At 36.4% G+C, this 25,936-nt stretch overlaps 6 protein-coding genes and 1 long non-coding RNA gene across 8 annotated transcripts; 3 read left to right on the top strand and 4 right to left on the bottom strand.

The window, feature by feature from the left end:
* Positions 1-233: 233 nt before the first annotated feature.
* On the bottom strand, positions 234-3,478 carry LOC119081779 (wolframin). Its single transcript, XM_037190990.1, has 7 exons — positions 3,308-3,478; positions 3,179-3,235; positions 3,021-3,062; positions 2,820-2,959; positions 1,496-2,755; positions 1,273-1,434; positions 234-1,209 (listed from the first exon to the last, which is right to left on the bottom strand). The coding sequence occupies exons 1-7, from the start codon at positions 3,369-3,371 to the stop codon at positions 367-369; spliced, it is 2,568 nt and encodes an 855-aa protein (XP_037046885.1). The 5' UTR covers positions 3,372-3,478; the 3' UTR covers positions 234-366.
* Positions 3,479-4,443: 965 nt separating this feature from the next.
* On the bottom strand, positions 4,444-5,243 carry LOC119082795. The gene is made up of 2 exons (XM_037192444.1): positions 4,919-5,243; positions 4,444-4,823 (listed from the first exon to the last, which is right to left on the bottom strand). The coding sequence occupies exons 1-2, from the start codon at positions 5,204-5,206 to the stop codon at positions 4,488-4,490; spliced, it is 624 nt and encodes a 207-aa protein (XP_037048339.1). The 5' UTR covers positions 5,207-5,243; the 3' UTR covers positions 4,444-4,487.
* Positions 5,244-8,240: 2,997 nt separating this feature from the next.
* Positions 8,241-9,672, top strand: LOC119082643 (TBC1 domain family member 7). Its single transcript, XM_037192220.1, has 5 exons — positions 8,241-8,608; positions 8,710-8,894; positions 8,959-9,143; positions 9,221-9,446; positions 9,513-9,672. The coding sequence occupies exons 1-5, from the start codon at positions 8,419-8,421 to the stop codon at positions 9,603-9,605; spliced, it is 879 nt and encodes a 292-aa protein (XP_037048115.1). The 5' UTR covers positions 8,241-8,418; the 3' UTR covers positions 9,606-9,672.
* Positions 9,673-11,556: 1,884 nt separating this feature from the next.
* Positions 11,557-13,897, bottom strand: LOC119082932. 2 transcript variants are annotated; one of them, XR_005088746.1, is made up of 4 exons: positions 13,661-13,897; positions 13,364-13,610; positions 12,111-12,326; positions 11,557-12,028 (listed from the first exon to the last, which is right to left on the bottom strand). It is a non-coding gene; the product is annotated as an uncharacterized LOC119082932 (long non-coding RNA). The 2 variants fall into 2 exon arrangements; XR_005088745.1 differs by having other exon boundaries at positions 11,558-12,028; positions 13,364-13,755.
* A 3,185-nt stretch (positions 13,898-17,082) lies between these two features.
* LOC119082530 (GDP-fucose transporter 1) lies at positions 17,083-18,754 on the bottom strand. The gene is made up of 5 exons (XM_037192045.1): positions 18,485-18,754; positions 18,201-18,405; positions 17,916-18,141; positions 17,520-17,854; positions 17,083-17,367 (listed from the first exon to the last, which is right to left on the bottom strand). The coding sequence occupies exons 1-5, from the start codon at positions 18,556-18,558 to the stop codon at positions 17,200-17,202; spliced, it is 1,008 nt and encodes a 335-aa protein (XP_037047940.1). The 5' UTR covers positions 18,559-18,754; the 3' UTR covers positions 17,083-17,199.
* A 900-nt stretch (positions 18,755-19,654) lies between these two features.
* Positions 19,655-21,034, top strand: LOC119082899 (rutC family protein UK114-like). Its single transcript, XM_037192561.1, has 3 exons — positions 19,655-19,823; positions 19,887-20,116; positions 20,876-21,034. The coding sequence occupies exons 1-3, from the start codon at positions 19,759-19,761 to the stop codon at positions 20,995-20,997; spliced, it is 417 nt and encodes a 138-aa protein (XP_037048456.1). The 5' UTR covers positions 19,655-19,758; the 3' UTR covers positions 20,998-21,034.
* A 2,154-nt stretch (positions 21,035-23,188) lies between these two features.
* Positions 23,189-25,271, top strand: LOC119082415 (squalene synthase 8-like). Its single transcript, XM_037191948.1, has 2 exons — positions 23,189-23,386; positions 23,448-25,271. The coding sequence occupies exon 2, from the start codon at positions 23,462-23,464 to the stop codon at positions 24,542-24,544; it is 1,083 nt and encodes a 360-aa protein (XP_037047843.1). The 5' UTR covers positions 23,189-23,386; positions 23,448-23,461; the 3' UTR covers positions 24,545-25,271.
* Positions 25,272-25,936: the final 665 nt, after the last annotated feature.

The raw sequence follows: 25,936 nt of genomic DNA, 5'->3' as shown, positions 1-25,936 counted from the left end.
CCTTGTGTGAAAGTCTTCTCTAAGTTGCGCTGACATGTTGAAATGGTCTCATCACTTGGGTGTATCAATAGCTGACTCTGCTAACTAAAAAGTTGATTTTGCGATTTTGTAAGTAAAGTGGAACGATAGAGTAATACTGAAAATAGTGAAAAATATCTTACGCTCTTATACATCACACCCCTGAGCCGTGGCCGAGATGAAGAGATTTAATTGCAAAAAGGGAACTATATTTCATTTACAAATCCATATATATTTTCGACCAAATAACAAATTTTCACATGTAGCAGAATATGAATCCTTCTTTATCATTGTACCCACTAGTAGCGAACGATAACAATTTCTTTAGTTGTTCTATTTTTATAGTTTCTATTTGAATGTAACTAGTGGATTGAACAGAACATTCAACAAATACTTAATACCTCGATACAGGTCTTGAACGCGACCATTAACGGTCGGACTATCGACAATTTGAAATGTTTCAATGTCGGTCGCTTCGCACTTGATGCAACCGATTGCCGTTAAACTGATCAACGGCCGCTCTTTGCCCAGCGTCATGAACTCCGACTCTTTTTCCGTGTTATGATTATTTACCAAAATGCCTTTGAACCAAATCTTATCAAAAGCTTTCACTTTACCGGTGAAATTGCCGAAACTGTGCGAAGCTTTCAGCAGCACATCAGCCGGCTTATCGAACATACCCGATGTCATTCGCACAACAATATCATAGTCGTAAACGTTCCAATTGTTCAAATTGCATTTTTTCTGATCTTCAAAGAAGTGTTGCATGCCGTTGCACTCTTCCGATTCGTTGCAACGAATCTTATTCCGTTCCCCATACCAACACGTTATGAGGTCGGCCCAAAATGTTGGCAAATAATTCTTTATCAAATTGGCTCGAACATTTGTCACCCGGCTGATTTCCACATTGAGCACCGTTCCTTTCCACTTAATGATACTGCCATCTAAATGGGAACATCTCACTTGGGTGTCGATTTTATTGACATGCTCCCAGGCCGGTAAGTTGCAGTATTTATAGTACAGATCCCAGCTTAGTTTCGGTGTAGTCTCTTGCGTATGATGATGATGATTTATGGTGGACTTATGGCCGATCAGCGTGTCATAAATTGACGGCTGTGAGTGGGAACTTTCGAAATTCGATGTCATATACGGTAGAGTGAGGAAAGCAGTTGCAACAACGCACACCATTATCTGTGAATCATAAATAACTCTTCGTTAGTCCATTGGTCTTCCGACCTCGCATGGACAACTCACCTGCAACACGGTTACATATTTCTCAGTTCTTCGATTCGCTGCCATTAAGCACGAACCGATTACGGCAAATGCGGCTGTACAAATTGAAGCCACAATGCGTACGGTGGGATCCGTTAATGATAACCATTCAACAGCTGCGAACACTGGTATCATTAGCGTAACCTGCAATACGTACCACGTACTTTGTTGATCAAGCAAAATTTATAAGGGGAAAAAAACTTACGATTCCGAAGAGAGGCAGGAATAAAAGTAGTCCAGCCAAACCCAGAGCAGCTCGAACCAAACCGAACATCGTGGCACATTGTGAACTGATGAGACAAATTTGCAGCCAGCTGAGCGTTACACAATGCGGTATCAGATATCGATACGTTCCATGCCAATTCTTACGACGAGCCAACAATAACAGGACACCAGGTATTAACAGGTACAGCAGAGCTCGACAATTCAAACAGAATTCGATTCCATTTCCCACAACGAACGACGGAAAGTTGGGAACTTTTAAATCTAAGAAACGCCAACCAGTCGTCACTACCGTGTCCATTTCGTAAGGGTACTTTGCCAACATGTTGATGCCGAACGAAACGAGAATTAGCCAATCCGGACAAGGACCCGATGAACTGTACATGAACGCGAACATTGTAATGAAAACCAGAGTGAACGACACCACAGTGATCTCAGAATGTGGAAGCCATTGATCCGCGATGATGGGATTGAGCATAACGTTGCCGAAGAATGCCACAAAAAAGTAGAGGTACGGCTTCATGTTGTTTCGTAGAAATTGATTTTCCGATGCGTTAACATTGAAATTATTGTCGCTGTAGCTGAGAAACAAACCGGACCACATTCGGAAATCGATAAAATCGTGCTTGGTCTTCAGCATCTTGAAGCTCGCAATTATCATCACGACAAAACTCAGATAATACAGGCCCATTGGAACCAGTAGCGTCACACTGTCACTCGCACAAAATGCATAAACAAGTAAAAGAACCAGAAAGTTCAAATTGGACATGGTGGATTCGGGAAACGCAGCCATCGATTTGATGAAACGGTGATAGCACAAAACGAAAAATAGGATAGGATGGAAGATAAGTCTATGAAAACATGGAATGTGATCCAGTGCTTGTGGATGAGGAACAGAGAGCGTAAGCGCTTGACTAACTGACGGCATATTTCCGTTCGAATAATGACTAGCGGCCGAGACCAAATGCGCTTCAGTTATAGTGTGCGATGATCCATAAATGTCGTTGCGACGATAATGGAACGGTGACGGCGAGATATGACCATTCGACGAAGACGACAGCTCGTGGTCATCGGATTCGGTGCGCTTCCGACGATTCTTTTGAATCTTGTAAATTTCACGCATTTTCCGCTCTAATTGGGCTGCTGTGATGTACTCTTCACCGTTGGAGAGGCATGCAAAGAGTTCGCGAGCCGCTTTCCTGGCAGCTCTTTCTCCCGCACTCATGTCCAAAAAGGATTGCACCTAAATCCAATTGAAATTTGAGCACCGCTTTTCCAACATTACGTTCATTCGATGTCGAATTTACCTCACACTCATTTCGATCGTCGATTCCTCGTCTGGTTCGAAAGCATTCGGACAACATTTCTAGGGCGCTCTTGTGTCCTTGGTCCGCAGCCCGCATTAGCCAGTGCACACCCAAGGAGTGATTTGCTTGTTCGCCAGCCTCTGTAAACATGGGAGAAGTGTGGTGAGTATTGCATTGCGGCTATATAATCAAATAACAAACCAGAATTCTCTTCCAAAAGTTGACGAGCCAAATCATATTGTACTGGTGCATGCAGAAAAAATGGATTTTTTGTTTAAAACGTAAGGACGTCTGTCTAAGCGACCAAATATTTTTTGGCAGACAGAAATTGATTTTATTGTTAAAAAGCATTCACTAACCTTCCGAACAACCATCTTCGGCAATATGAAACTTTAAATTCTTCAAGGAAGATCGATCTGTTTTCAAAGTATTTTTTATTGGATTTGGTGAAAGAAATGAATTTTGTAAAAAGCAAATTTAACAATTACCCTGCAGATTCCATTTTCTCCGTTGAGGTTTCTCTTGAGGTTCTGAGTTAATCCAATGTGCCATATTTTATGCGAACAAAAATAGTTCTTCAGTCTCTAAGTCACTGGTGTTAGTTCATAATTTGTTGATTCGACTTTGTTTTGATTGTTTTTTTATTTCTTACAAATGTCACTTTGACCGCCGTTTCAAAGGACTTTCAAAGAGTCGGTCTGTGAAGTGCCGTTGGCAAGTTTCGAGAAAAGAAGCTTGTTCAATTTGAACTTAAAAGAACGGATTTTGTGAGCTATTTTGTTCCAACTATACTCGTTCGTAGTCCATTTTTTATGTAGATTTTGAGAATCGCCTAGGTCAATGAAGACATGAAAACGCGAAATTTCATTTCGGTAAAACCGTACGTCTAATTTTTTATCAAGGAGTGATTACATAGCCGGGTTTTTAATGAAACAGCAGTTTTACTATCGAATCTATTACTTCATTTTCAATTGGTTTCAAATCTTTTACTTCATTTCTTTAAACAAGCTTTTTGCTAGATAAGACATCATTACTCGGACCTTGTCGTTAATTCCTGAAGCCGTTATCGAAAACAGATGGTATCCGTCCGTAACAGGTCACTTTACTGTTTCCAAAACCGATGTAATATGAAAGAAACCCCGTCAAAGTGAATTAATTTCAATTGAAAATTCCCCAACGTTTGTGGTTGACTCTATCGCTCAAACTTTGCTCAATATCAGAATTTTCCAGAAAAGCTTAATTTCAATAAATATTCTTTGTTCTGACTCATTTGGTCATTGATGCGCATAACGATTGTGACCACTTTAAATAATTGAGTTAAAATGTTAAGCGATTTCCAAAACATCTGCTAGAATGTATCACACTAGTTGAATTGGATGTAAAGTGAATGACAGACGAAGAGAAGTACGAAAAATAAAATAGAAATAAGATATTTAGAATAAACAGGCACTTTTTAAATGGACAACAGCAAGTCCGAACATGCAACCGGGAGACAATGTGTTAATTAAGTAAGATGTTCCAAGGTCATTTGAGATGCAAACCACAACCAAAACATAGGCTACACGTTCCCCTTCGGTGTATGACTTCAAGTTGATGGTTATAAAGCCATAAAAACTGTGAATGTGAATGCGAATAAGATTTTATTTTCCGTATTTATCAGGCATGAATCTAGTTGATTCTGATATCAACGCAGTTTCTGAAGGTTTGAGCTGGGCCACCGTTGAAGCACGCATCTGGATTTGGTGGGTATGAAGTTCTGTAGGTCCAACGAAGAGTACATCTGGTGCATCTAACACCAGCTGGGAGTTGCACACGGGCTCTGATGACTCCATTTTGATGATCGTTTCCTGTGCACATCATGTTGCCACTTCGGATTGGTCGGTCTCCACTAACAAAGTTCAAACGGTGTGTGAAGCAAGCATTGGTCTCAGTCACTTGTGGGCAAAGTTCGAATTGCATGAAACCACGATGGTTGGCAGTAATATCGACTTCAACGTCGATGATCTAGTTATGTGAAAAGACGAACGAAATGAGTTAAACAAATCAACCGAACACAGGGACAAAAAAAAACATTTTTTAAAAAATATTTTTTTACTAACCTGGCCAGCGGAGTATGTTCCAGTGATAATTCCCTTGTCGTAAGTACCACCTTGGTTGGCATGGGTTTCTCCAAAAGCATCACCGCAACGTCCGCACCGAGAGAATTGCGCATCTTGAACAACATCTCCGCACATTACACCGGTATCGTTCCACCAGAATGGCATTTGAGCTCCGAAAGATGGGTTTCGGAAAATCGAAGTTCTGGCAAGTGGTTGCCTAACGTAGCCATGAGGCTCGACGCTCGAAAGCCCGACGATCACAAGAAGTAAAAGAATAGCTTTGTTCATTTCGTATATTCTACTGAACTGAGTGTAGGAGATGCGCTACCGTTTCTTAAATACCATTTTATGAAGTGGACGATAAAGTTATCTGGAGCTAGTTGATAATAGTAAATCATAAACAGATTGAAATTCGCAAATTTTTCAGATTATTATATAAATAACGGGAAATTCGGAATTGTGACCGCGATTTTATTTTTTCAAACGTGTGTATAATGGGACGCATAAAAATAATGTTTGCAGTGACCAACAGTGAATTCCGTTATCAGTAAATATGTAATGTTATAACGTTCTGCTGAAGTGCTCCTCTGTTTCTTCATTTCGTTTGTACCTATTCTTAAAAAGGGAAAGTTCAACATTTCAGACAAAATACATCGCCAAGTTTGGTGGCCTGTAGAGGCGCCACATTATTTTCAAAGTACGTAATTCGCATTGCAGCACATTCCGTAAAGAAGTTGGCAATGTTGCTAATGGACTTATTTACTGGTAGCCAACTTCACGATTATAATATTTTTACTCTATGGAAAAAAAGCTACGCTACGCTACGTCGAAATCCAATGAACGAAACTACTAGTCGGGTGCGAGAACTGCAATCGTTTCAGATCCAACCATTTTCTTTGAAAATGATGTAAATAAAAGACGTCGGAGTCAATAAAAAAAAGAAATCTACGAACCGTGAATTACGCATCGAGATCTAAAAGGATATAGTTTTGTGAACGATATTTAAGTGTATGGTTTGTTTTTTGGGGTCATCCATAAATGACTGAAAAAAGTGGACGTCATTTATGGATGATCCCCAAATGAAGTAAAAGATTTTATATTAATAAGTTGAAAATACTTCGATTACTACTACAAAATGTGTCAAACGAGAGTTCTTTCAGAATACTGATAGAGCAGTGGGTATGATATTTACGTTCGATAGAAGTGTTTATCCAGCCGGCATATTATCTGAGGTAAAGGTTAATTATTTTCCTATTAACATTTTGTCAGATCCCTTAATCTCAACCATATTTTTTTTTAAATCTGAAAATTCCCACACAAGAGCCTCTTAAGATTGTACTGTTTTCCGAGTGTCGTTTAAATGACCGTAAAAATAGTACCAGTCTAGTCAATGTATGCATAAGTCAGGTGAGGGTAATGTTATTGTATACACAATACATTTCATTAACACAAAGAATGTTAAACATTTCAATTGTGAAGTGATTACATGGATCTACGTAGTTGTTTAGATTTTTGAAGATTTCACTGGTCTATCAGAAGATAAGGTAGCTGCATCATTGTTAAGATAAGACTTTTGTATCAATTTGCGTCCGAAAAAAGTTTATTGAAAGCTGTACATTTTGATAGTGATGATAACTTGGACGATTTTTCGGATTACATCGACTCATAAAATGACCACAACACTCGATTCTTGTCGATTCACGAACTGACTAAAATATTTTATTGCCTGAGCCATGTCAAAATTGATCATTATATATCAATTTTCCCCCGCGAAAATGATCCATTACACATAGTGGGAGATTTGGGATATATTACTTCCCCGTACGAAAGTTGAATAAAATAAAAAGGAAAATGCGAGGGAAAATGTATTCGTGGAAACGATTGCTGTTTCTTCAGTGTTGACGACCATATATTTTGCAATGGTTATGTGTCTGAAATTGAATGTCCACCAACGTGTTTCCTCATGTAATGAATCATTTTCGCAGCATGCACTGTAACCTACTATTAATCTTAAAAATTTACTTGCAATAATTTTCCACTGACGATACTTTATCATAATTTGAGGAAACTGTAACGTATGTACTGTAATGTGAGGCGAAACTCTATAGAATGTTGTCGACCAGGTGGTTTGTATTACTTCTAAAGAATACTTGTATTAGCTAAGAAAAACTCAATGTAGAGATGCAATTAATAGATTTGAACTAATTATTGTTTACCATTCGTGCGACATAATCAACATTTCTAGTGCACACTCACCCATTACCCACGCTTCGATCACCTGCAAATTATAATTTATCAGATATGTCCGATAATGTGGCATATCAAGAAACTCACAAGTATACCTACAAATAATTAATTTCCTGATAAATTAGGGTTCAACAAAGATACAGATGATTCTTTAGGACTGTTGCACTAGCCCCTTAATCATCCTTAAACCATATCTGCAAGATCGGATGGTTTTGGAGGGTAGGCCACAATTTCTTAATGGAAATATTTCCCTTTTTATTCTAATCGAACATCAGGTAATTATAGAGGGGTAAATCCGGTAAATCACTGATTTTTTGACAAGGTATATATGGGATAATATTTGGTAATTATACAGGAAAATCAAACGTTTTTTTTTTATTTTGGAGCTGTTTAGTTATGGTTTACATAGAAATTTCGTTTAACAAATGAAAATCTAGATTTTTACTTCCTTTTTTTCCGCCAGTATATGTCTTTTAGTATTTGGAAATGTTGAGGATTCTATAGATAACTAATTGCTTTTGGCTCTTAGAAGCTCTTGGAAGATGTGAAAAATGTAACTCTCGAGGATCTATAACTATCCACAAATCATAAGAAAACCTAGTATGGTTGAAGTGGCCAAAAGTAACTGTTTCAAAAACGAAAGAAGCATTTGATATATGTACTCGATTCTCGATAATTTTTATCCATAAAAGGTTGCATTACAAATCACACCGTGCATAGAGGTTTGTTACATCGTACGGTAAAAACGATTTTTGACAAGCTGAAAGCGAACGCGAGCATCCACAGAGCCATAACCTCAACGCTTTTGTGAAAAATTTGTCAACGATAGTTTTGGTTATGGCTGATGATGATGATTTGAAAGCTCAAATAACCTTGGAACAGACACATACTAAAAATAAGTAATGTCTCAAAAACTGATGTTCCCCTTTACAAAGTGTCTTTGCCTGGCTTTGCTGTCTTAACACCATTTTCAAATTTAAATCCGCTTTTCATGTTAATTGAACATCCTCCTGAATGCGACGAGAGGCTGGAGGGGCCGGGAGCGAATGTGACATGACATTACTCAATATCATATGGTTTTGTTGTTTATACTTGTCAACGAAGTTATCCAATTTACATTGCGTGAAATGGTAAAACGACAGCCGATCAAGAAACAAAAGTAGCTTCCGTAGCTGAATTAGCTGCATTAATTTTAGTTTTTCCAACGGGATGAACTTTTGATATAATCAGAGGCGATATCTCAGTATGCAAATATGTCAACAGATGAGCGCAACTTTCGTTCAACCTACTATGAAAAAGTCGGTTGCCGGAGTGTCGAAGAAAAACGTTCCCTGGAAATTCTCCTAAAAGAAAAGCCATTGAACCGAACGAAATTAAAACAGTTTTGCCTAAGGTTTACCGTACCATCTGTTCACAGAGCGCTGCTATGGAATTTATTGTTAGGTAAATTCTATAACCATTCCGCACCGCCACAATTCATTCGTTAAACTCTTACATCCATGTGTTGAAGTGGTATTCTAAAACCATTTTTGCGTATTTTCTAGGTTTAGCTCCTGTATTTTGTGATTCACACGATTATGTTATGGCACAATGGTCAATGGTCTACGACGATCTCCTTCGAGCTTTAAAAGTTCTACGCTTGATCGATGACAAAACATCCAAATCGAGAATTTTTTACGCAATGTGGCTCTTGGAGAATCGGAAGCTGAAGGCCGGTGTTAATATCAATGTTAGTTTAACAAAATATATATGTCCGTTGTATGGACATAATGAGGTGGCATTGTATTTTTCAGATAGACCATACGTTTGTCGACATAACCGAGGTTTTAAATGGAAGTTCAATATCGGAGAACGACGTCGATCTGTACTGCATTGCCAAAGGCTTTTACGATATTACACTGGAGATTAGTCGTGATTTTGCTAAAATGAAAGATTTAACTTATTTGCTGTTGGAAAAGGAGGATAATGCAGTGTTCAAGTATGTTGTAACCGTCAATTAACCTCGAAATGGATGCAATTTTGTTAAACGAAAATACTTTTCCTTTGTTCGTTTAGGCATTTGAACAGTCTAGACATTTTACGTGCACTGCCAATGGAAAAATGGTATTCATCATGCTTTGCTGGTGTACTGCCGAAATTGTCTTTGATTCGCATTTGGGACAAAATTTGCGGAAAATCGAAGAAAATCATCGTTTTTGTATTTATCGTCTTACTCAATACGCAGCGAGTGAAAGTGTTTCGATTCAAAACTGTCAAAGAAGTACTGGACCATATCGATACGGTAATGACTCAAATTTCCATTTGTTTTGTTGTTTTATTGAAGCCATGATTTCGATGACTTTCCCAGATAAAAGAAAATCAAGAAAAAGGCGATCTCATCGTTACCAAATCCATTGAATTGTGGCAACAAAATCGATCACACAGATCGCAAAATGATTGAGGAAAAATTGTGTGTTTAACTTTTCATATTTTTAATTAAAAAAGAAAATTACTGGCCGTCTTAACAAGTTCGTTTTATCCTGATGGTCAACATGTTCAGTTTTTATTGATTCGAGGCCCCTGCCTCTTGGCACACTAAAATACTTTTCGGACTATGATCAATCGGAAATCAGTGAAAATTTATTTAGGATAAAAGTACCAGCAAGTTCGGACAAGAAGAAGCTTTCGCGAGAAAGACTGTATGGTAAGTTTGTACTTAAAATAACGGTAAAAGAAAATGATTAAACATATGTTCGCTTCCAATGCTAGTAATCAAAATGTACTCCCATTAGCTTCCACTATTTTCAATAGTTTAATTTTGAGAAATTTTAGTTTCCACGTCCACAGTCCGTTTATGGTAATTAAATAGTAAAATCTATAGAATTTCGGCACTGTCCAAGAATTTTTGGACGGGAAAGAGTTTAGATTTTTTGATATACAAGTAACTGGGATTATGAAATGCACCGCCGAAAGGCAAGTTTTTGTGAGCAAAAAAAAGTCATATTCAATGATACAGTCAGAAGCAGTGAAATTTCAGTATATGAATCTGCTTCTGCTTTTTTGCAGCTAATCCACACATACAATCAAAACTATTAATACCACACCGTATAAACAACCGTGGCTGATAAGTAAAAGAAGAAAAATCTTTATTTATAAAACAAAGTGTGCTGCCCTCTTAGAGAAGGTTGCCCGTCCACACAGCATATCCATCAATAATAAATTACAAAATATGTACAGCGAAAAGCTAAGTCAAAATTGAACGTTAAATTATTAGTGACTAGGTACCATATATGTGGTTCTTAATAATCCGGATCGTATCGACCAGAATGTCTTCCGTAATTTGATTAAGCTTTGAAATATCTAAGTTAAATTCTCTGAAGAAATCTATCACACTTTTCCCCACCGTTCCGCGCGACCCAAACCAAAGCCCACGAACTGACCATTTGAGCTTACCGAAACTTGCGCCATATTTTTCCTTGTAAAATGGTATGCATTTTTCGTAGATTTGTCTCTTTTCTGATTGGATCTTAGAATCTTGTTCGGTGTCGCTGGTCTTATATCGTACTGTTGGATCGATTATGAATGCGTTCCTCGATTTGCTGTCTATGGCAATGATATCACTGAATCTAGATCGGCCTTCGGTGTCAATTACGTATACTTCTTCGAAGCAGTCGTATCCTTTCGGCCGAAGCAGCTCGAAAAGTTGATGTTTCGCTTTGTGATGTCTGGATGTAATTTGCTGGTTGTTTGAAGGACAACTTCCAGTCACGTGAGCTATTGTTTCGTTTTATCTGTTGCATTTGCGACAGAGGTTGGAAGCGCTTTCAACTTCAGTAACTCCATTCAGATTCGCAAAGTTACTGTTCAACTTGATGGCGGCAGTCCACTCGGATGAAGACAGTGAATTTTTGTTGCAGACAAAATCATTACCTTTGACGTAGGTTTGGAAGTGGGTGACTCCAATGCCCTGGTATTGTAGAATAGTACTGGTACTGTACAATAGTAGATTACATTGGATGCGGCGGAAGTAATTCATTACATGAGGGATTGTGCGATAATCGATAATTTAAGCAAATTGCAGGTATAAATAGCTTAAATATAGACTTATGAGTTCGGATCATATCACAAAATTTAGGCTGCATTTGTGAATTACTTCACATTTTATTTTCTCTCACATCCGGTAAGGGGACAGCGAATAAAAGAATTAATCGAGGAGACAGGGTAGTTTGCTGGTGGTACTAGTTACCCGACCGACGGTAATGCTGCAAAATGTCTCATCACACTGATGATGACTTGACGCAGAACACAAAGTTCTTTTATTTCTTTCTCCCGACAACTGCTGCCAAACCTTCCCGGTGTCCCATTTCTTCCTTTGCATTTTCTTTTGTTTTTCTCACAATTTTCTCAGAAAATAACTGCCCAGTTTTAATGTAAATATCTCAAATTTTAATTAATTTTTGTTTTTATATTCGATAGAAGCACTTAAAATTTTCTTGAATGTTCATTAAATATAATGTCGTTTCATTAAATTGAATATATAATTTCGTTTATAATTGGAAGGCATTTCGTACATAAATATAAAATACGAAAGAAATACCATTGAGTAAATATATAAGACAATAAGACACATTATGGGCTTCGTTGGTTTCCATACTTATCAAATAAGGCGTCTCTCAATTGAATATACAGAAGAAACCGAGAAAAAAGGATGTAGGAAAACCTTGTGCGTTTTGCACCCATTATATGTCTTAGTTTCGCATGTATACAAAATGTTATTAAATATAGAATCAAGCTTAATTATACGCTTAAAAAACCGCCCACTGTAGAAGAATCGTAGAATTTGTGTAGATCGAAGAGTGTAAATAAATTTTCAGATGAGCAGATCTGGAAATACAAATGAAAGAAAAAAAAAATCCAAATCGTAAAACAATTTTGAGGATAGCAATAAAAGAAAAACAAAATTTACTTCTCATTTCCGCTTGGTCATCACAACAATGCCACAAACTATCACGATGATTGTGATGAAAATTATGAACACCACCAGGAACGTAAGACGTCGATCCCAGTGACACCGGTTTGCATTTTCACTTGATCGCTTCTGTAACCGTGTTTCATTGAACGCTTGCTGATAGATCATCATTAAGCTGATTTGGTTAGTTTTTCAGCCAAGTTGTGCTGGACTCTGTTTACGTACACACAAATCGAAATGAAAGTTTTGCGCTATAAAAATGAAAAGTTTGTGCACTGGTGGGCATCAATCAACTGAACACTCTGTCACTTCAATTCTTTTTTTTTCTCTTTCATTAAGAAATTCAGGAAATTGCCTATTATCGAGCTTTTATATTGTAATTTTAACCTACATTTCATAAGTTCCACTGTTGTTTGACTTTCCACTAGCTAACACTATCGTTGTGATTACGTTTCTGTTGTGTTTGTTCATGTACGCATAAGCTTTTATTAATACATGCGTGCCGCTGACGGAAGGGAAAAGAAAGAAAAATTAAGAAACCGAACGTATAGAACGAAGGATATTAATCGTATGGAAAAAGCTCCCGTGCGAATGAGACAGAAATGAATTGAGTTCGAATACCATCAAAGAAAGTACGACGATAAAGAAAAGAGCTTAGTGTATTAGATGCATATCTCGAATAAAATCTAGTTGAACCTAAACCTTTCACGCGATGAATTATTATATAGAACAAAGACTTTCCTAATCATCAACACAATAGAATGATGTGAAAGTTCTTCAAGTTGACCTTTTGAAATAAACGCTAATAAACTATTTTGACCTCATAACTTAATAACTGTCGACATCTATCATGTTCGATAATTTTTGTCGCAAGAAAAGAACAAGCTAGGAACATGTCTGGCTACACATCCTTAATATTTATTGAACGATATGCGTGTCATGACGATATATAAACAGTAAATCTGTTACTTCTATTGTTTTAGGTTATTTTATAGTGTCAATTCATTTGATTTAATCGCAGAGTTAGTCTAGGATTTCATTTGAAGATTAAACACAAATCTAGAATTTTCATAAATGCGACACTTTTGTTTAATCACGAGTCCGAGGATACCAGTGTGATAATACATTCATTAAGACGGTAAAATTTTATTAATAACAATGCACTCGTTTAGACTGATTGGCTGATGGCGCTTTAGGGTTCCACAACGAGGGGAATCAATTTTTAGTTCGATTAACGTCTAGAATTATACCTGTTTGTTTATCGAAAAATGGTGCGACTATCAGGTCCATTTTGTATCCATTATAGTTTACGATTGAATGAGTTTACACACTATACCAGCTCCCGTTCAGCTGTCACAAAATTCAAAACTTTCAAATGCAAATCTTTACATTAAAAGGGAATTTCTATATGCACATCTGCGTGTTATGATGGTAACAAAAAAATCGGACTATTTAATCAACTTGGCCGTGATCACGATCATGATAATTTCTTGGAGACTAAAAGTACAACTTAATGAACTCCCGTATGGGCTATAAATAATTCTCACATGTGTCACTCATTCGTGTTCCGTACACATAGCTCAATTAAAGTTGTTGAAATGTGCATATAGCACTGAAAATATTTACTAGTTGCCAGACTGGTTCGATGCAGAAAAAAAAATGTTTTCAAAATATTTCTATAAAAAAAGTGTCTAGGATAGTGAAGTATATATAGAGCGTCTTCATCGTCGTCGGTTAACCGGGCTAGTCTATGGGTATTAATTTTTCGACATTTATACCGATTAGTTAATTCAATTAAATTTCGACGAAATTAGGTGAATTTTCATCTGAATTATATGGTGTTAATTCACGGCGATGACACTTTACAAAATGCTCAAATATTTTTCGAATTTAAAGAATTTTGTCGAGTAATTTTTGTCTTGAATGCACTGTCTCGCGTAGCATTTGGCAAAGCGATCAAATTCAATTAATTATGCTACACGATAAATGTGCTGTTTTTCCTCGACCGCAATTCCAATAAGGATTTTTAGCAAATCAATTGATCATATTGATTTCTTTTCTATAAAAAAGCAATAAACATTTTCTACAAAATGCCGACACATGACGGTTAATAGAAATGCACAAATCGAATAATTAAAGTACATTAAAAGTGGTCGAAATTGGAGCCAATTACAGCGCCATGTGTTAATTAAAATTTTAAAACTTACACATGTAATGTCAAAGCGAAACGTTATAACGATGGATCTGCAAAGAGATTTTAATAATTTTGCGTGGTCGTCGCACTAATATATGTTATACTGTCCATTGAAACAGTTCGGTATACGTATAGGTAGCAAATATTCGGCTATATTTCACAATGAAACAACATAATTTAGATGAGTGGACTTATTTATTTGAACAAAAATAAAAAAAACAAATTGCAAAACATGGAAAACTATAGGTAATACGGTTACGTGTAGTGTGATGATGTAGGAAATAAAATCAGAACAGGTGCTTTCGTCACTGCGTAGACGAAAATTAAATTATTTTTGACTCAGTAGGGTGGTTCATTAGAATACATTAAATAATTATTGTTTTCTTTCTAAAGTAATTAATAAAGGTAGACATGTAAAAGTAAATTTAGAGATAGTAGTGGCCGGTTTGACGATTGATTTCAGTAGGAATATTGGGAAGTAGTTATCAAATTTGAGTTTATGAAAATCCAAATTTACGAAATTTTGCTTTCACTTAAAATTCTTCTGAATGTGTTTTAACAAAGTCTCAGGGAAAAGGTCTGTCAACCTGTCAATCTCAAGAAGCTGACCTGATATTTTTAGAAATCTTCATACAATTTCGTAAAAAAAACAGGTCTACCGGGTCTGACAGGTTAACCTAATTACTATATTTTTCGAGGGGGAAACTACTCAGGTAATTGATTACACACCCTCAAGGAATTGCCGGAGCATCCGGTAATTAATAGGAATTGAAGGAAATACTAGAAATTGAAGGAATTTCTAAGAATTGACTGGAAATACGAGAAATTGAACATAAATAAAAGCGAATGCAAAAAAACTAGATGTTCCCACTCGCTGCAGGTTCATTCGCTGTTTGTTTCCTATCATTTCCTTTCAGTTTCTCTCTATTTCTTGTATTTCCAGTCATTTAATTGTATACTCGCGGAATTTTGAATACCGACAAATTTTATGGTTTTTTTGTGAATTTTATATGGAGAAATCAGAAACTCAAGTAAAGCACATAAACAGAAAATGTGTCGGTTTTCAAAATTCCGCGTGTGTAATTCCATCAATTCCTTCAATTTCTAGTATTTCCTTTAATTCTTATTAATTACCGGCTACTTCGGCAACTACGAAACTTCAGTAATTTCGACTTTTTTCATTCATTTTCTTTAAATTTGAAGGAAATTTTAGAAAATTATCGAAATAAAGAAAAGCAAAGAAAATTTTTAGAAAATGGTTTCTAAAAATTTGAATTGGATAGTAACAGAAAATTTCGTGGAATTATTAGCAATTAATGGGAATTATGGGTAAAACATTAAAGTTCAAATCCGCTAATTAGGAATTAATCCGGTAATTTAAGGATTCTGAAAGGAATTAGAAATTGACTTACCACCCTTTTGGCCAGGCGTTTCTTCCTCGATATGTTCAAATAAGCTTCAAGTCAATCAGCTACATCTTTCATGCAAATTAAGGTTAGTCTGACTTGTTCCCAGCTTTCACTATTCCTATCAAGGTCCTGAAATTTGGCTTACAAATTTCACTGTCGTGGTCGTGATCTACAAAACTAAGGATGGTGTAAAAATTGATGGGCCGATAAGATCAGCACACTTTCTCATTTATTTTCAAAGAGATCTACTGCCAACCAACTAATTTCGAGCAATTACCAATATTGAACTGTTGATTCGAATCAAACCATTTTTCAACGTTTTGTAAACTTTGGTCCCTTTTTCGTAACACCTTGAATTCTACTCAACATTACTCCCAATTTCAGAAATACTCATTTTTATTGACAGAGAAAGTGTTTAAAAGTTTCAAAATAATGCCCGAAATTACTTGAAGGATTTTTTTTAATTTTCCGGACTGTTCTTTGAATGTCATCAATAAATAGTATTTTACAAGACTAGGGATGAAAAGATGAAAAGTAGAGTTTTCGTGTCAATAAACACACCAAAACGAGACTTTTCATTTTTATCCCGAGGTTTGTAATGGATTTTAAATAGTACGGTTTTCGACGTATATAGCATGTAATTAAGTATTTTGTTCTACGGTTGTCGCTTTTTGTAATAAAAAATTTGCAAAATGCTTGCTTGACCTAGTATTGTCAAAAATGTGTTTTGCGTTCCTGTTGCGTTTCAGTAAAAGTGACTATGGAGTAATTCTAGTAGCCTAAAAAACATTTTTTAGATTTCCTTTGACAAATAAAATTTCGGTCACCGATTTATAATCAGGGAAAGTTGAATATTCCCTCCCACCACGAACAGAAATACAAGATATACTAAATTCTTCTTGTTGCTTTGTATACTGGTTCTTTACTCGGTGTGTCAATCTACTGAATGTAAATCTGCAAAAGCCAGCGTCTAACTGGCTACCAATAGGTGCTCCTTGGAAATATAGAAGGTGCTTAAAGCTAATAAAATACGCCAAAAAGCTCTAGTGAAGGGCGACAATATAGCAAATTCATTAAAAGTACTGAAGGCGCATTTGTGAACTTGCATGTCGCCTCATATGGCCAGTTCGGGCCTGAAACGCACACTTAGACAAAGTTACGAAGTTAATTGAAATTTTGTAGTGTCGACGGTGGAAATACGCAACGAAGTCTCGATATTTCAACACTAGTTACGAAAAATGTCTTAAGTAATTGCTTGTAAGTTATTGTTTTGGCTTGAGTTATTACTCCACTCGCCTTCGGCTCGTGAGCTTTGTGCTCACTTGCCAAAACAAAATACTTACAAGCAAGCACGTAATATGCTAAATTACTGAAATGCCACAGGAACGCTAGGAACGAAATATATGAAATGCCCCAGCCCCTGCATACTATAATTGAAACGTAAAAATGGAAAAAAATCCCTAAAATCACATCACAAAATACTTTAAATTTTTTGGCTGAGCACTTGCTCGTTGTGTTTTTTCTCCATTTCCATTTGCTTAATTCGCGCATAAAGTGCACTGCCCGCTAAAACTATTATGTTCGATAGCCACCAGAGGAATGATTTCGTTTCAGCATACCATTTTGTGGCAATGACCGTTTGAGCGCAGGCCTGTTGAGGAAGAAAAAAATAGATTTACATCAAGTTTCGATGGTACACAGATTCGTAGGATCCAATGATGGTACATAGATTCGTAGAAACCAAGGATCGTTCACAAATAATGAGACACTCGTTCGGAAAGGATCAACATTTATTTCACTTACTTTGGCCGTTCCAGATATATTGTGCGTCAGTGGCGATGTAACCTTAATTTGCAGTGATGTCATAAAACCGATAGCGAATCCGCAAACGCCACCGATTGTCAATGCTGACCAAAACCACGGCTCGAACAAGTGAATGTAATGTGCTACAGTCTTTAGTTCACCCGTATAAAGCATCATTGGAATGAATAACAAGCATGAATACACATTGTTGTAGTAACTGAGAAGCCACACTTCTTGGTTGACGTGCGGCAGTGTTTTCTTAGTGTAAATAGAAAACAGCGATAGGCTCAACGAGCCAATGACACCAAAAACCGTTCCAACTAGTGAAAATGAATCTGGGGAAATATGTTTGTCAGCGTAAAGAAAACACGGAAGAGCCGTTTTTTCACTACAAACCTGTGACGCTCTCTTGATCCACTCCTAGCCAAAATCCGCCTACAATCAATCCACAACAGAGAAGACTATGTACACTAGCCTTTTCACCCAACAAAATGTATGAAAATATCAAATTGAAGACTGTAGTCAGCGACCGACCGACGTAATAAAATGCAACCCCAACGTATTTTAAACACAAATTATTGGTGGCAATCATTGTGGTGAATAGAACGGATAGTGGAAGAACCTTTGGAAAAGCATTTTCGCTAGTCATATGAATGGTTTGTGAGGCCCTTATGTTCTTACATTTTTGAATGTCTCCATTTCCATTGGATTGCCCTTTGGGAATGATACTAAACTCGGGCACAGTTGACTCATTTTGCTCATCGCAAAACAGATCGCAGCCGATACTACACATTGAAACCAGGTGACAAATAACGGAGCATCCAAATTAACTGCATCACTGCTTAGCAGTGCTTTGTTTACAAATACTGTAACGATAGACGTTATCCTGTGAAGCGAAAAAAAAGGATTTTTATCGAGTTGAAGGCCGGTCTGCATTAATGTCACTTCTTCAGACAAAACATTACCAGTATGCCGCTACAACAAGAAAGATTCGAATGTACTTCGACACTAAATTTTCGGGATGTAAACTCGTATACATTTTTATTGACGGGTGTTGTACTGAACTATTGAAATATTGAATTTATCAACTCGAATTATTTGATCATTTTATTGGAATGATTTAACAATGTTTACATTCAACAGTGATAATCTTTATGTTGTTTTTTGGTTAATTTTGACAGAACATTTGACAACACCACACATCTGTTTATCTATTGACACCACTCTGTGTATGTAGATGGATATAGATTAAGATTAGCTCGTTTAGTTTGCGTTTATTACGTAGGTGGAAGCACGGGTTTTCAGGGGGTATAATGCAAATTATAAACACTGAAGGTAAACTAAGCTTCATTGGATCACAAACCATACGGATTTAACATTTCGGGTGTAGCGATAATGATTTGACGGTATGTGGTGAATATGAGAACATGATAGGATGAATGTTGGAAACGTAGACAAAAATTCTATTGGAAACGTAAGTGCTTTTAACGTAAACTGGCACTGCACTCGAATTAACCCGAAACTTGGGTTTCGTGTATTTTGATGGATTGACATTATATTTAGTAATTTATATAAATACTTTGGGTAAACTGTACCACTGTCCGTGTGCCAACGTGTATATTAAAACCAAAAATCAAAACCCACTGCGACCTGTGGTGACTCGCTAGTCGAACGAGTAATGCAAGAACACTATACACTATTTTCTACCAACGTATCGCCACCACCAGTGCTGCCACTTCTAAGAAAGCGTAAAGCTGTTCATTGATTTGAAGCGTCGAAATTTGAAAAGTTTCTGTATTTTCTTATTTATGTATGAAATCGCAAGCTTAAAATTTTTCAAATTTTGACGCTTCTAAATGAATAGCTTACACTTTCGGCTCAATCGAGCACGATGATTTAGTTTAGCTCTCGATTTTTAAGACTCTCTTACTCGTTTGGCCATTGGAAATCTAAGTTCAGCCTTTTTTAGGATAACCTATTCCAGAAAAAAAAAACATTCTAATGCAAAATGTGTCAGATTTTCCGGTTTTGATTGTAGCATTAATTTTTAAAATTCGATATTTTTAACGTTACTGAACTATTAGCGTAATCTGCGAAAGTATAACTCAGCAATATACTTCAGCAAAAAATATTATCAGTTACATTGCTATCTCGGCAAAACTCTGAACACTGAGAATTAGTCTTATTTTATCTTCACTGCTTACAATACATTGTCTCAGCAGAAAGGTAATTAACAAAAATGTCTAAAATTACGCGACAGATAATTACAACCAACAATGCTGTTAGATACGATTTACCTTTTAAGTAAGTGAACAATTGAACTATGAAACCTAATAAGTCATCGAATGAAAATTTACACTTTCCTAGTCAAGCAATCGTAGCTAACGGATTTGTTTATCTATCTGGTTGCATTGGCTGTGACAAAGACACAATGCAGTTAGTATCAGGAGGGGCAGTCCCTGAAACGACAAAAGCATTAGAACATGTAACAGCTGTTCTGGAAGCCGCCGGATCGGGCTTAGACAGAGTTGTTAAGGCAACTGTATTCATACAAGATATGGCTGATTTTGCGAATATTAACGAGGTGTACAAAAAATGTAAGTCTTTAACCAGTATGCGGTTTGGTAATCACTACTCGACTAACCCTATTAGATCGTTCAGTTAGTATTATCGGACTTTACATTGTTGACGATGTTTTGCTTTAACGATATGTGAGTCTTTAATCGGCTTATCAAAGTGAGACATTCGAGATATAAATGTCATTTCTTCATGAGACGAAATTCAGTTTAGACAAATAGAATAGATTCTAAAGGGTACTGATACTAGCACAGATAGAACTGATGCCACAAATATTTTCATATGTTTGGTTTGATTCATTTTACACCGAGACCAGACTGTATTCCTGGGTTTCTATAGGTCTAATAGCTCAGTCTCAGTAACATTATGTAAGTAGAACCCGCAGAAAACACTAGAAATAAAAAAAAATTCAGCCACTCTTCAGCTGACATCACGTTAAAATTGTTGTGAGTTTACATTGGCCGTCAGGCCTGGTATTTGTTGTCCTAGACCTTGGGAAAGCAATTTGAGAGGAACTTTAACTATCGCTTCAACTGTGAACTAAACCAAATTTTGATGTCTGGTTTGGATTAGATTATTTGTGGAAAATATCAATTTTTGAGAATCAGATTTTATTTTTTGTTGATTGTTTGATTGCCATGCAAGCATCAAGTATGCTATTGACTTGGCAGTCAACAAAGTAATAAAATTCGCTGCATCTATTTCTTCCTGAGGTTCTTTAAACAAAGTAAACACATTTCAAACGATGAAATCATAATTTGTTTTCTCTAATTTTACAGTTTTCCCTAATAACTATCCAGCTCGAACCTGTGTACAAGTTGCTAGGCTTCCAATGAATGCCAAAGTTGAAATCGAGGTGGTAGCTTTGACCGGCGACGTTGAAACCAAATCTAAACTATAATTCCTGCTTTTCTATAAATACAATTGTGTGCTCACCACTGTGTGTATATAAATTTATTTATTATCAAGCAGAGTATGCTGACTTGAAAAATATCTCTTACAGCGCTTAGTGCAACGCTTTGTTCATATTAACAAAAGTTTTAATTATGTAAAGGAACGGTAAGTAAACGAATTTCAACAAGCCACCACCAAGCTTATCTTTCCTTCGATCTGATCTGATGTTCACTTCTTTGCGAACTTAACTGTTTTTGATATAACACTTTTCCTTTATTCCCTAATCCCAGACCTCTTTAATTCTCTCAGGGAAATCTCACTGTTTTCGATAAGATGTCGGTAAAGTACTTGCCATCTAATGATGGTAGATCCTCATTTGGAGTTCATAATACCCGAAGGTGCAATACTTGAGATTGGTGTATCGTGGACAATCCCTAAGGATATGTACAACAGTCTCAGATGCCAGATCACAAGAACAGATAGGATTGATGAATCGGTCTATTCTGTGGACATGGTCGTTAAGCTTGCAGTGGTTCGTGACCACTTATTTCCGATCTTGTAAGTTTAAGGAGTTCATTCCTCCAGGATTTTGACACAACTGGTCCGAATAGCAGAGCCATTCGTATTTTCAGGACTCCTTTAAGAGATCGATTGACGAAGACTTGTATTTTGTACTCGATTATCGATGTCATTTTTAAAGTTTCGCAGCTTCCATGTGTCGTCAGAGATCCATTCCTTTCTCTCATTGTTCCGAAAACATAGCGTTTATTCTCCAGCTTGTGTAGCTTCTACACTTTCTACTGATTGGGGACACCCATGTGACTTTGTGTATGTTTAGGTGACGAAACAGGAAACACTTTTCCACCGATGACAAGACCCTAGCTTGCTAATCATGGTGCAGGTATTCTTAGGGTTCTCCCTCCTGACTTTTCAAATAATCGAATTGTCATGAATATGATCCTTGTAGAATATTGTGGATTTCGTACGTTAATTCAACTATACATCGTAGAGACACGTCTTTTAAATTTCGAAATAGTTATTTATGTCGACCCGAGGCGAGGCCGAGCCGGCTAAAGAAGTGACTAAAAATTGGTAAATTTCGGTGAAATAGAAGACTAATATGGACAACACAAAGGTATAAAGGTCTTAATTGATTCTTTTGTGGCTGTAGTATCCGTGGTAAATTTATTGGTTGAGAAACCAGAGAAATATTTATGGGGTATTCATACATTTTGACGCGAAATCTTTGAATGTATGACTCGGTACACAAACACGTATGATGTATTTTTAATAATTGTTTTTCAATTTTTGTTATTTAAAAGTCAAAATTTGGTTTTAAGTGCAAAGTAATGTCTATGAATAATAATGTTTTGCTAGCAGAATTTCGACGTTTAAAAACTGTTGATGCGACATATAGACGTATGTGCATTGCAATACGCACTGTTTATTCAACTGACTTTGGAGAAACCATTGAAAACGAAAACAATACCTGTTAAGGTGACATGGATGGGAAGGGCATGAAACAGTGGCGTTACACATGCATGTAACAAAATCCTAAAATTCTTTCTCTCCTAAGCCTAAGTTTTACACATTAAATCAAAAACGTAAAGTAATGTGAGCTTTATGTCACGACGGCGAAACTTTACCTCAAGTTTTTGCGTAATTGTACTTTACTTTACTAGTGCCATTCCTTCCCTAGGGAAAAACTTTTACCTCGCTTGTAAAGCTAAACAGTATGCTGGAGTGCTGCACTCTGGAAATAATTTAATATCTCGTATCACGTTGAGTAAGGGTTTCCGAGGGCTTCTGATTACGAGATATCAAATTACTCCCCTGGAGTGGTAATATACTATTACCAACCTTGGTACCATATCATTTGTCCCATTGGAAAGTAATGTACTCATAAACTTGCAAAGCTTAACAATACCATATTATGTTGTGGTTAGATATTGAATTTACACATGTACAAATGCAAAGCACCCATCAGGCTAATAGAGGTTTTTACACGTCAAATAGAGTAGTATTCGGATACCAATAATACCATTAGCAGCCTTAATGTATATAATGCCTATAGTTTTACCATTAACATCTTGCCTGCTTAATACCCGCCGTATAAATATGGATGATTGCTATATTGGTTTCCGACACCAGTCAGGGAAAGACAAGAGAAAAAGTGATTGTTCAGTAGACCGCCCGTCCACTAAAAAAAAATACGCACGGCTTTGGATCAAAAATAGATGACAAATCTTAATGACAGGTGTAAACCGGGTCGACACACCTGTTTTTCCGATCGAGAAAAAATTATAAAATTGATAAGTATATTGCGCAAATTGAGTCGTTGTTACATACGTCCACAGCACATCAACCATTTAACATTGAAAAACTCTAACGTACTGGATATGTGAATCTTGTGTATTGTTCTAATTTGAAAAAAAAATCAGTTGTAATCTGTTAAAGCCGATATCGACGACATGGAAAACAAAGTAAATTCAAGCAACCCCTCAGATGACGAAACATTTTGTTTCAACATATTTCATCGTGTTTCGCGTAGCTTCGCCTTTGTGACGGAAGTACTGGAGGAACCATTGCGCACAACAGTTTCCATCTTCTATTTAATTTTAAGAGGTTTGGATACCATTGAGGATGACCTAATAGAGGAAACAATGAAAGCGAAAGCAATAGAATCCTTTACAACAATCTTCAATGAACGGCCTAGTCGCCCAGATGTTTGCCAGTTACGCTTCCGACCCGAGTGCAATCAATCATATGTTGAGTTAATGGAAAATTTTGATAAAGTTTTAAACGTCTTCTTCAGCAGATGCACGTCAGACGCTAAAAAAATAATCCGGGACATAGTGAACGAAATGGCCGGTGGAATGATAAAGTACTCCGCTCAATCAATCGACACCTTGAAAGATTACAACGAATATTGTTACTACGTTGCCGGACTCGTGGGTATTGGACTGACAAATTTGTTTCATTTGAATGGCGAATTTCGTATGGAAGAAATGTGCCGGGCTCGTCTAAAACACCTTGCCATTTCAACTGGCTCATTTTTACAGAAAGTGAATATTTTGCGTGACATCTATGAAGATTTGAACCAACCATCAGGACGTAGTTTCTATCCGGCAGAAGTATGGAAGAATTATGTGAAAAGTGCTCGAGATCTAATTGATGAAAACTATCGCGTAGAAGCAATTGCCTGCCTCAATTACCTGATCAATGATGCCTTCCAACATCTACCAGATTCCATTGAGTACATGTCGCGTGTCACAGACAAGGGCATATTTCGATTTATTGCCATTCCCCAATGCATAGCGGTGGCTACTTTGGAAAAAATGTTCAACAATCCGGCAGTTTTCAGTTCGAATGTCAAAATTGGTAGGACAGAGAAGGAAAATATATTTGAAAATGTGGTCGACATGAAGAGCTGTTTAAGTGTGATTGGGTCGTGCCTGGACACATTTTCGACGCGACTTGACTTTGTAACTGGTTCATGTTCAAAAAATTGGATTTTCGAAAGTGTTAATTTTGTCTCCAATTATAAAATTTAATGAAAAAAAAAGAGTCAGAGCAAAAATGTAACTCTTGATTTTTACCCTCTTGTTGTCTAGTAGCGATTTGCTCTTCACTAAACATGATGCACATAATGTTGCAATATAAAATTTGATTATTTTTTTTTAACAAGACAAATACAACGACTACACCTGCGAATTTTCCATTACAGTCTAGTATCGTGATGATGATCTGACGTTCTGATGTTTTTGAAAGTTTTGAAAATTTGCATGTTCAAACCTAACAAAAAAAGTTGCGAATTTTAAAGATTATGGAAAAATGTCGAAGGTATTGTGCGTCACTACGAATATTTTGTTCCTCAATTAGGCTCTCGCATACGAATTTATTTCAATTCCATATACAAATAGCAACTAAAAATTATTCTACACTATGCCAAAAAATGTTTTTTTTTTTTTAAAGTTGATTAAAAGTGACGAATTTAAATAACAAAATTTAAAGTGTCAAATTCTAAAATTTAAAGGACATTTGGTTTGAGTCATTGCTAAAATTCCTGATACTTTTACATGTAAATTGTAACAGCTTCATGTGAATAATTAAGATGGCGCACTGGTCGCATGTTGACGAATGTTGGTAATTCTGCTAGCTTTACCAATACTTTTTACAATTAAAAAACAAATAAGCAAAATTTTGATGTATGATGGAATATAAAAACGCTAAAAATAATATTCGACATCCAAATAAAATATAAAAATTTTTAGGAGAGAACCTAATTTCAATAATACTTTACGATGCTTTGGTTAGAAATTTAAAGTTTTACAATACAGTCAAAGGCAGTCAATTTTCAGCATAAATTTGCTTCAGCTGTTTTTCAGCTGATCCACACATACAATCAAAACTGGTTTTACTTGTTTATACGGTTGAAGCTGCTACACGCATGCGCATGATAGTGGTAAAACCGTATAAAGACGTATAAACGGTTGTGATTGTTTGTATGGATCAGCTGAAAAACAGCTGAAGCTAACTTATGCTGAAAATTGACTGCCTTTGACTGTATAGATAAAGATAAATTTATTCTATTTTAGTATGAAAATGGTGTTTGTGAGGCAAAGTTATTTACTAAAAATGTAGTATTAACAAGCTTTGGTCAATTCTTTGTACTTTTACAACGAATTAATACAATTTTCTGACCAAAGTTGAATGAAACATAATTTAACCTCAGAAATCAATCGAACAATTGCAGCGTTCCAGGCTGTAAGGTAAATAACAACGCTTTGAAAATACACATACAAATAAATCTGATTGTGCTCGCCTTCCCAAAGTGTAATTCAGTTATTATTAATAGATCCGAGATTAACACATCGTATGCGTAAAACCCCCATTTACTAACGTCTGAGTAACAAGATTTTATGTACAGCAGTGAGATCCTCATT

This window comes from Bradysia coprophila, chromosome X (genome assembly GCF_014529535.1).
Source record: "Bradysia coprophila strain Holo2 chromosome X, BU_Bcop_v1, whole genome shotgun sequence".
In the NCBI taxonomy this organism is placed as follows: Eukaryota; Metazoa; Arthropoda; class Insecta; order Diptera; family Sciaridae; genus Bradysia; species Bradysia coprophila.
The sequence above is the reverse complement of the archived record's forward strand: the minus strand, read 5'-3'. Positions and strand labels throughout refer to the sequence as shown.

What these genes read in the sequence shown, in the direction of transcription:
- LOC119081779 (XM_037190990.1), bottom strand. Translation starts at nt 3,371, where the DNA reads ATGGCACATTGGATTAACTCAGAACCTCAAGAGAAACCTCAACGGAGA. An exon ending in ACTTTTGGAAGAGAATTCTG is followed by an intron (nt 2,960 to 3,020) that starts GTTTGTTATTTG and finishes CCATGTTTACAG; the next exon opens with AGGCTGGCGAACAAGCAAAT. An exon ending in AATATGTAACCGTGTTGCAG is followed by an intron (nt 1,210 to 1,272) that starts GTGAGTTGTCCA and finishes TATGATTCACAG; the next exon opens with ATAATGGTGTGCGTTGTTGC.
- LOC119082530 (XM_037192045.1), bottom strand. Translation starts at nt 18,558, where the DNA reads ATGTATACGAGTTTACATCCCGAAAATTTAGTGTCGAAGTACATTCGA. An exon ending in AAATGGAGACATTCAAAAAT is followed by an intron (nt 18,142 to 18,200) that starts GTAAGAACATAA and finishes GCTTTTCCAAAG; the next exon opens with GTTCTTCCACTATCCGTTCT. An exon ending in ATATATCTGGAACGGCCAAA is followed by an intron (nt 17,368 to 17,519) that starts GTAAGTGAAATA and finishes CTTCCTCAACAG; the next exon opens with GCCTGCGCTCAAACGGTCAT.
- LOC119082415 (XM_037191948.1), top strand. Translation starts at nt 23,462, where the DNA reads ATGGAAAACAAAGTAAATTCAAGCAACCCCTCAGATGACGAAACATTT.
- LOC119082795 (XM_037192444.1), bottom strand. Translation starts at nt 5,206, where the DNA reads ATGAACAAAGCTATTCTTTTACTTCTTGTGATCGTCGGGCTTTCGAGC. An exon ending in GAACATACTCCGCTGGCCAG is followed by an intron (nt 4,824 to 4,918) that starts GTTAGTAAAAAA and finishes TCACATAACTAG; the next exon opens with ATCATCGACGTTGAAGTCGA.
- LOC119082899 (XM_037192561.1), top strand. Translation starts at nt 19,759, where the DNA reads ATGTCTAAAATTACGCGACAGATAATTACAACCAACAATGCTGTTAGA. An exon ending in AGATACGATTTACCTTTTAA is followed by an intron (nt 19,824 to 19,886) that starts GTAAGTGAACAA and finishes ACACTTTCCTAG; the next exon opens with TCAAGCAATCGTAGCTAACG. An exon ending in TAACGAGGTGTACAAAAAAT is followed by an intron (nt 20,117 to 20,875) that starts GTAAGTCTTTAA and finishes CTAATTTTACAG; the next exon opens with TTTTCCCTAATAACTATCCA.
- LOC119082643 (XM_037192220.1), top strand. Translation starts at nt 8,419, where the DNA reads ATGTCAACAGATGAGCGCAACTTTCGTTCAACCTACTATGAAAAAGTC. An exon ending in GCTATGGAATTTATTGTTAG is followed by an intron (nt 8,609 to 8,709) that starts GTAAATTCTATA and finishes CGTATTTTCTAG; the next exon opens with GTTTAGCTCCTGTATTTTGT. An exon ending in AGGCCGGTGTTAATATCAAT is followed by an intron (nt 8,895 to 8,958) that starts GTTAGTTTAACA and finishes TGTATTTTTCAG; the next exon opens with ATAGACCATACGTTTGTCGA.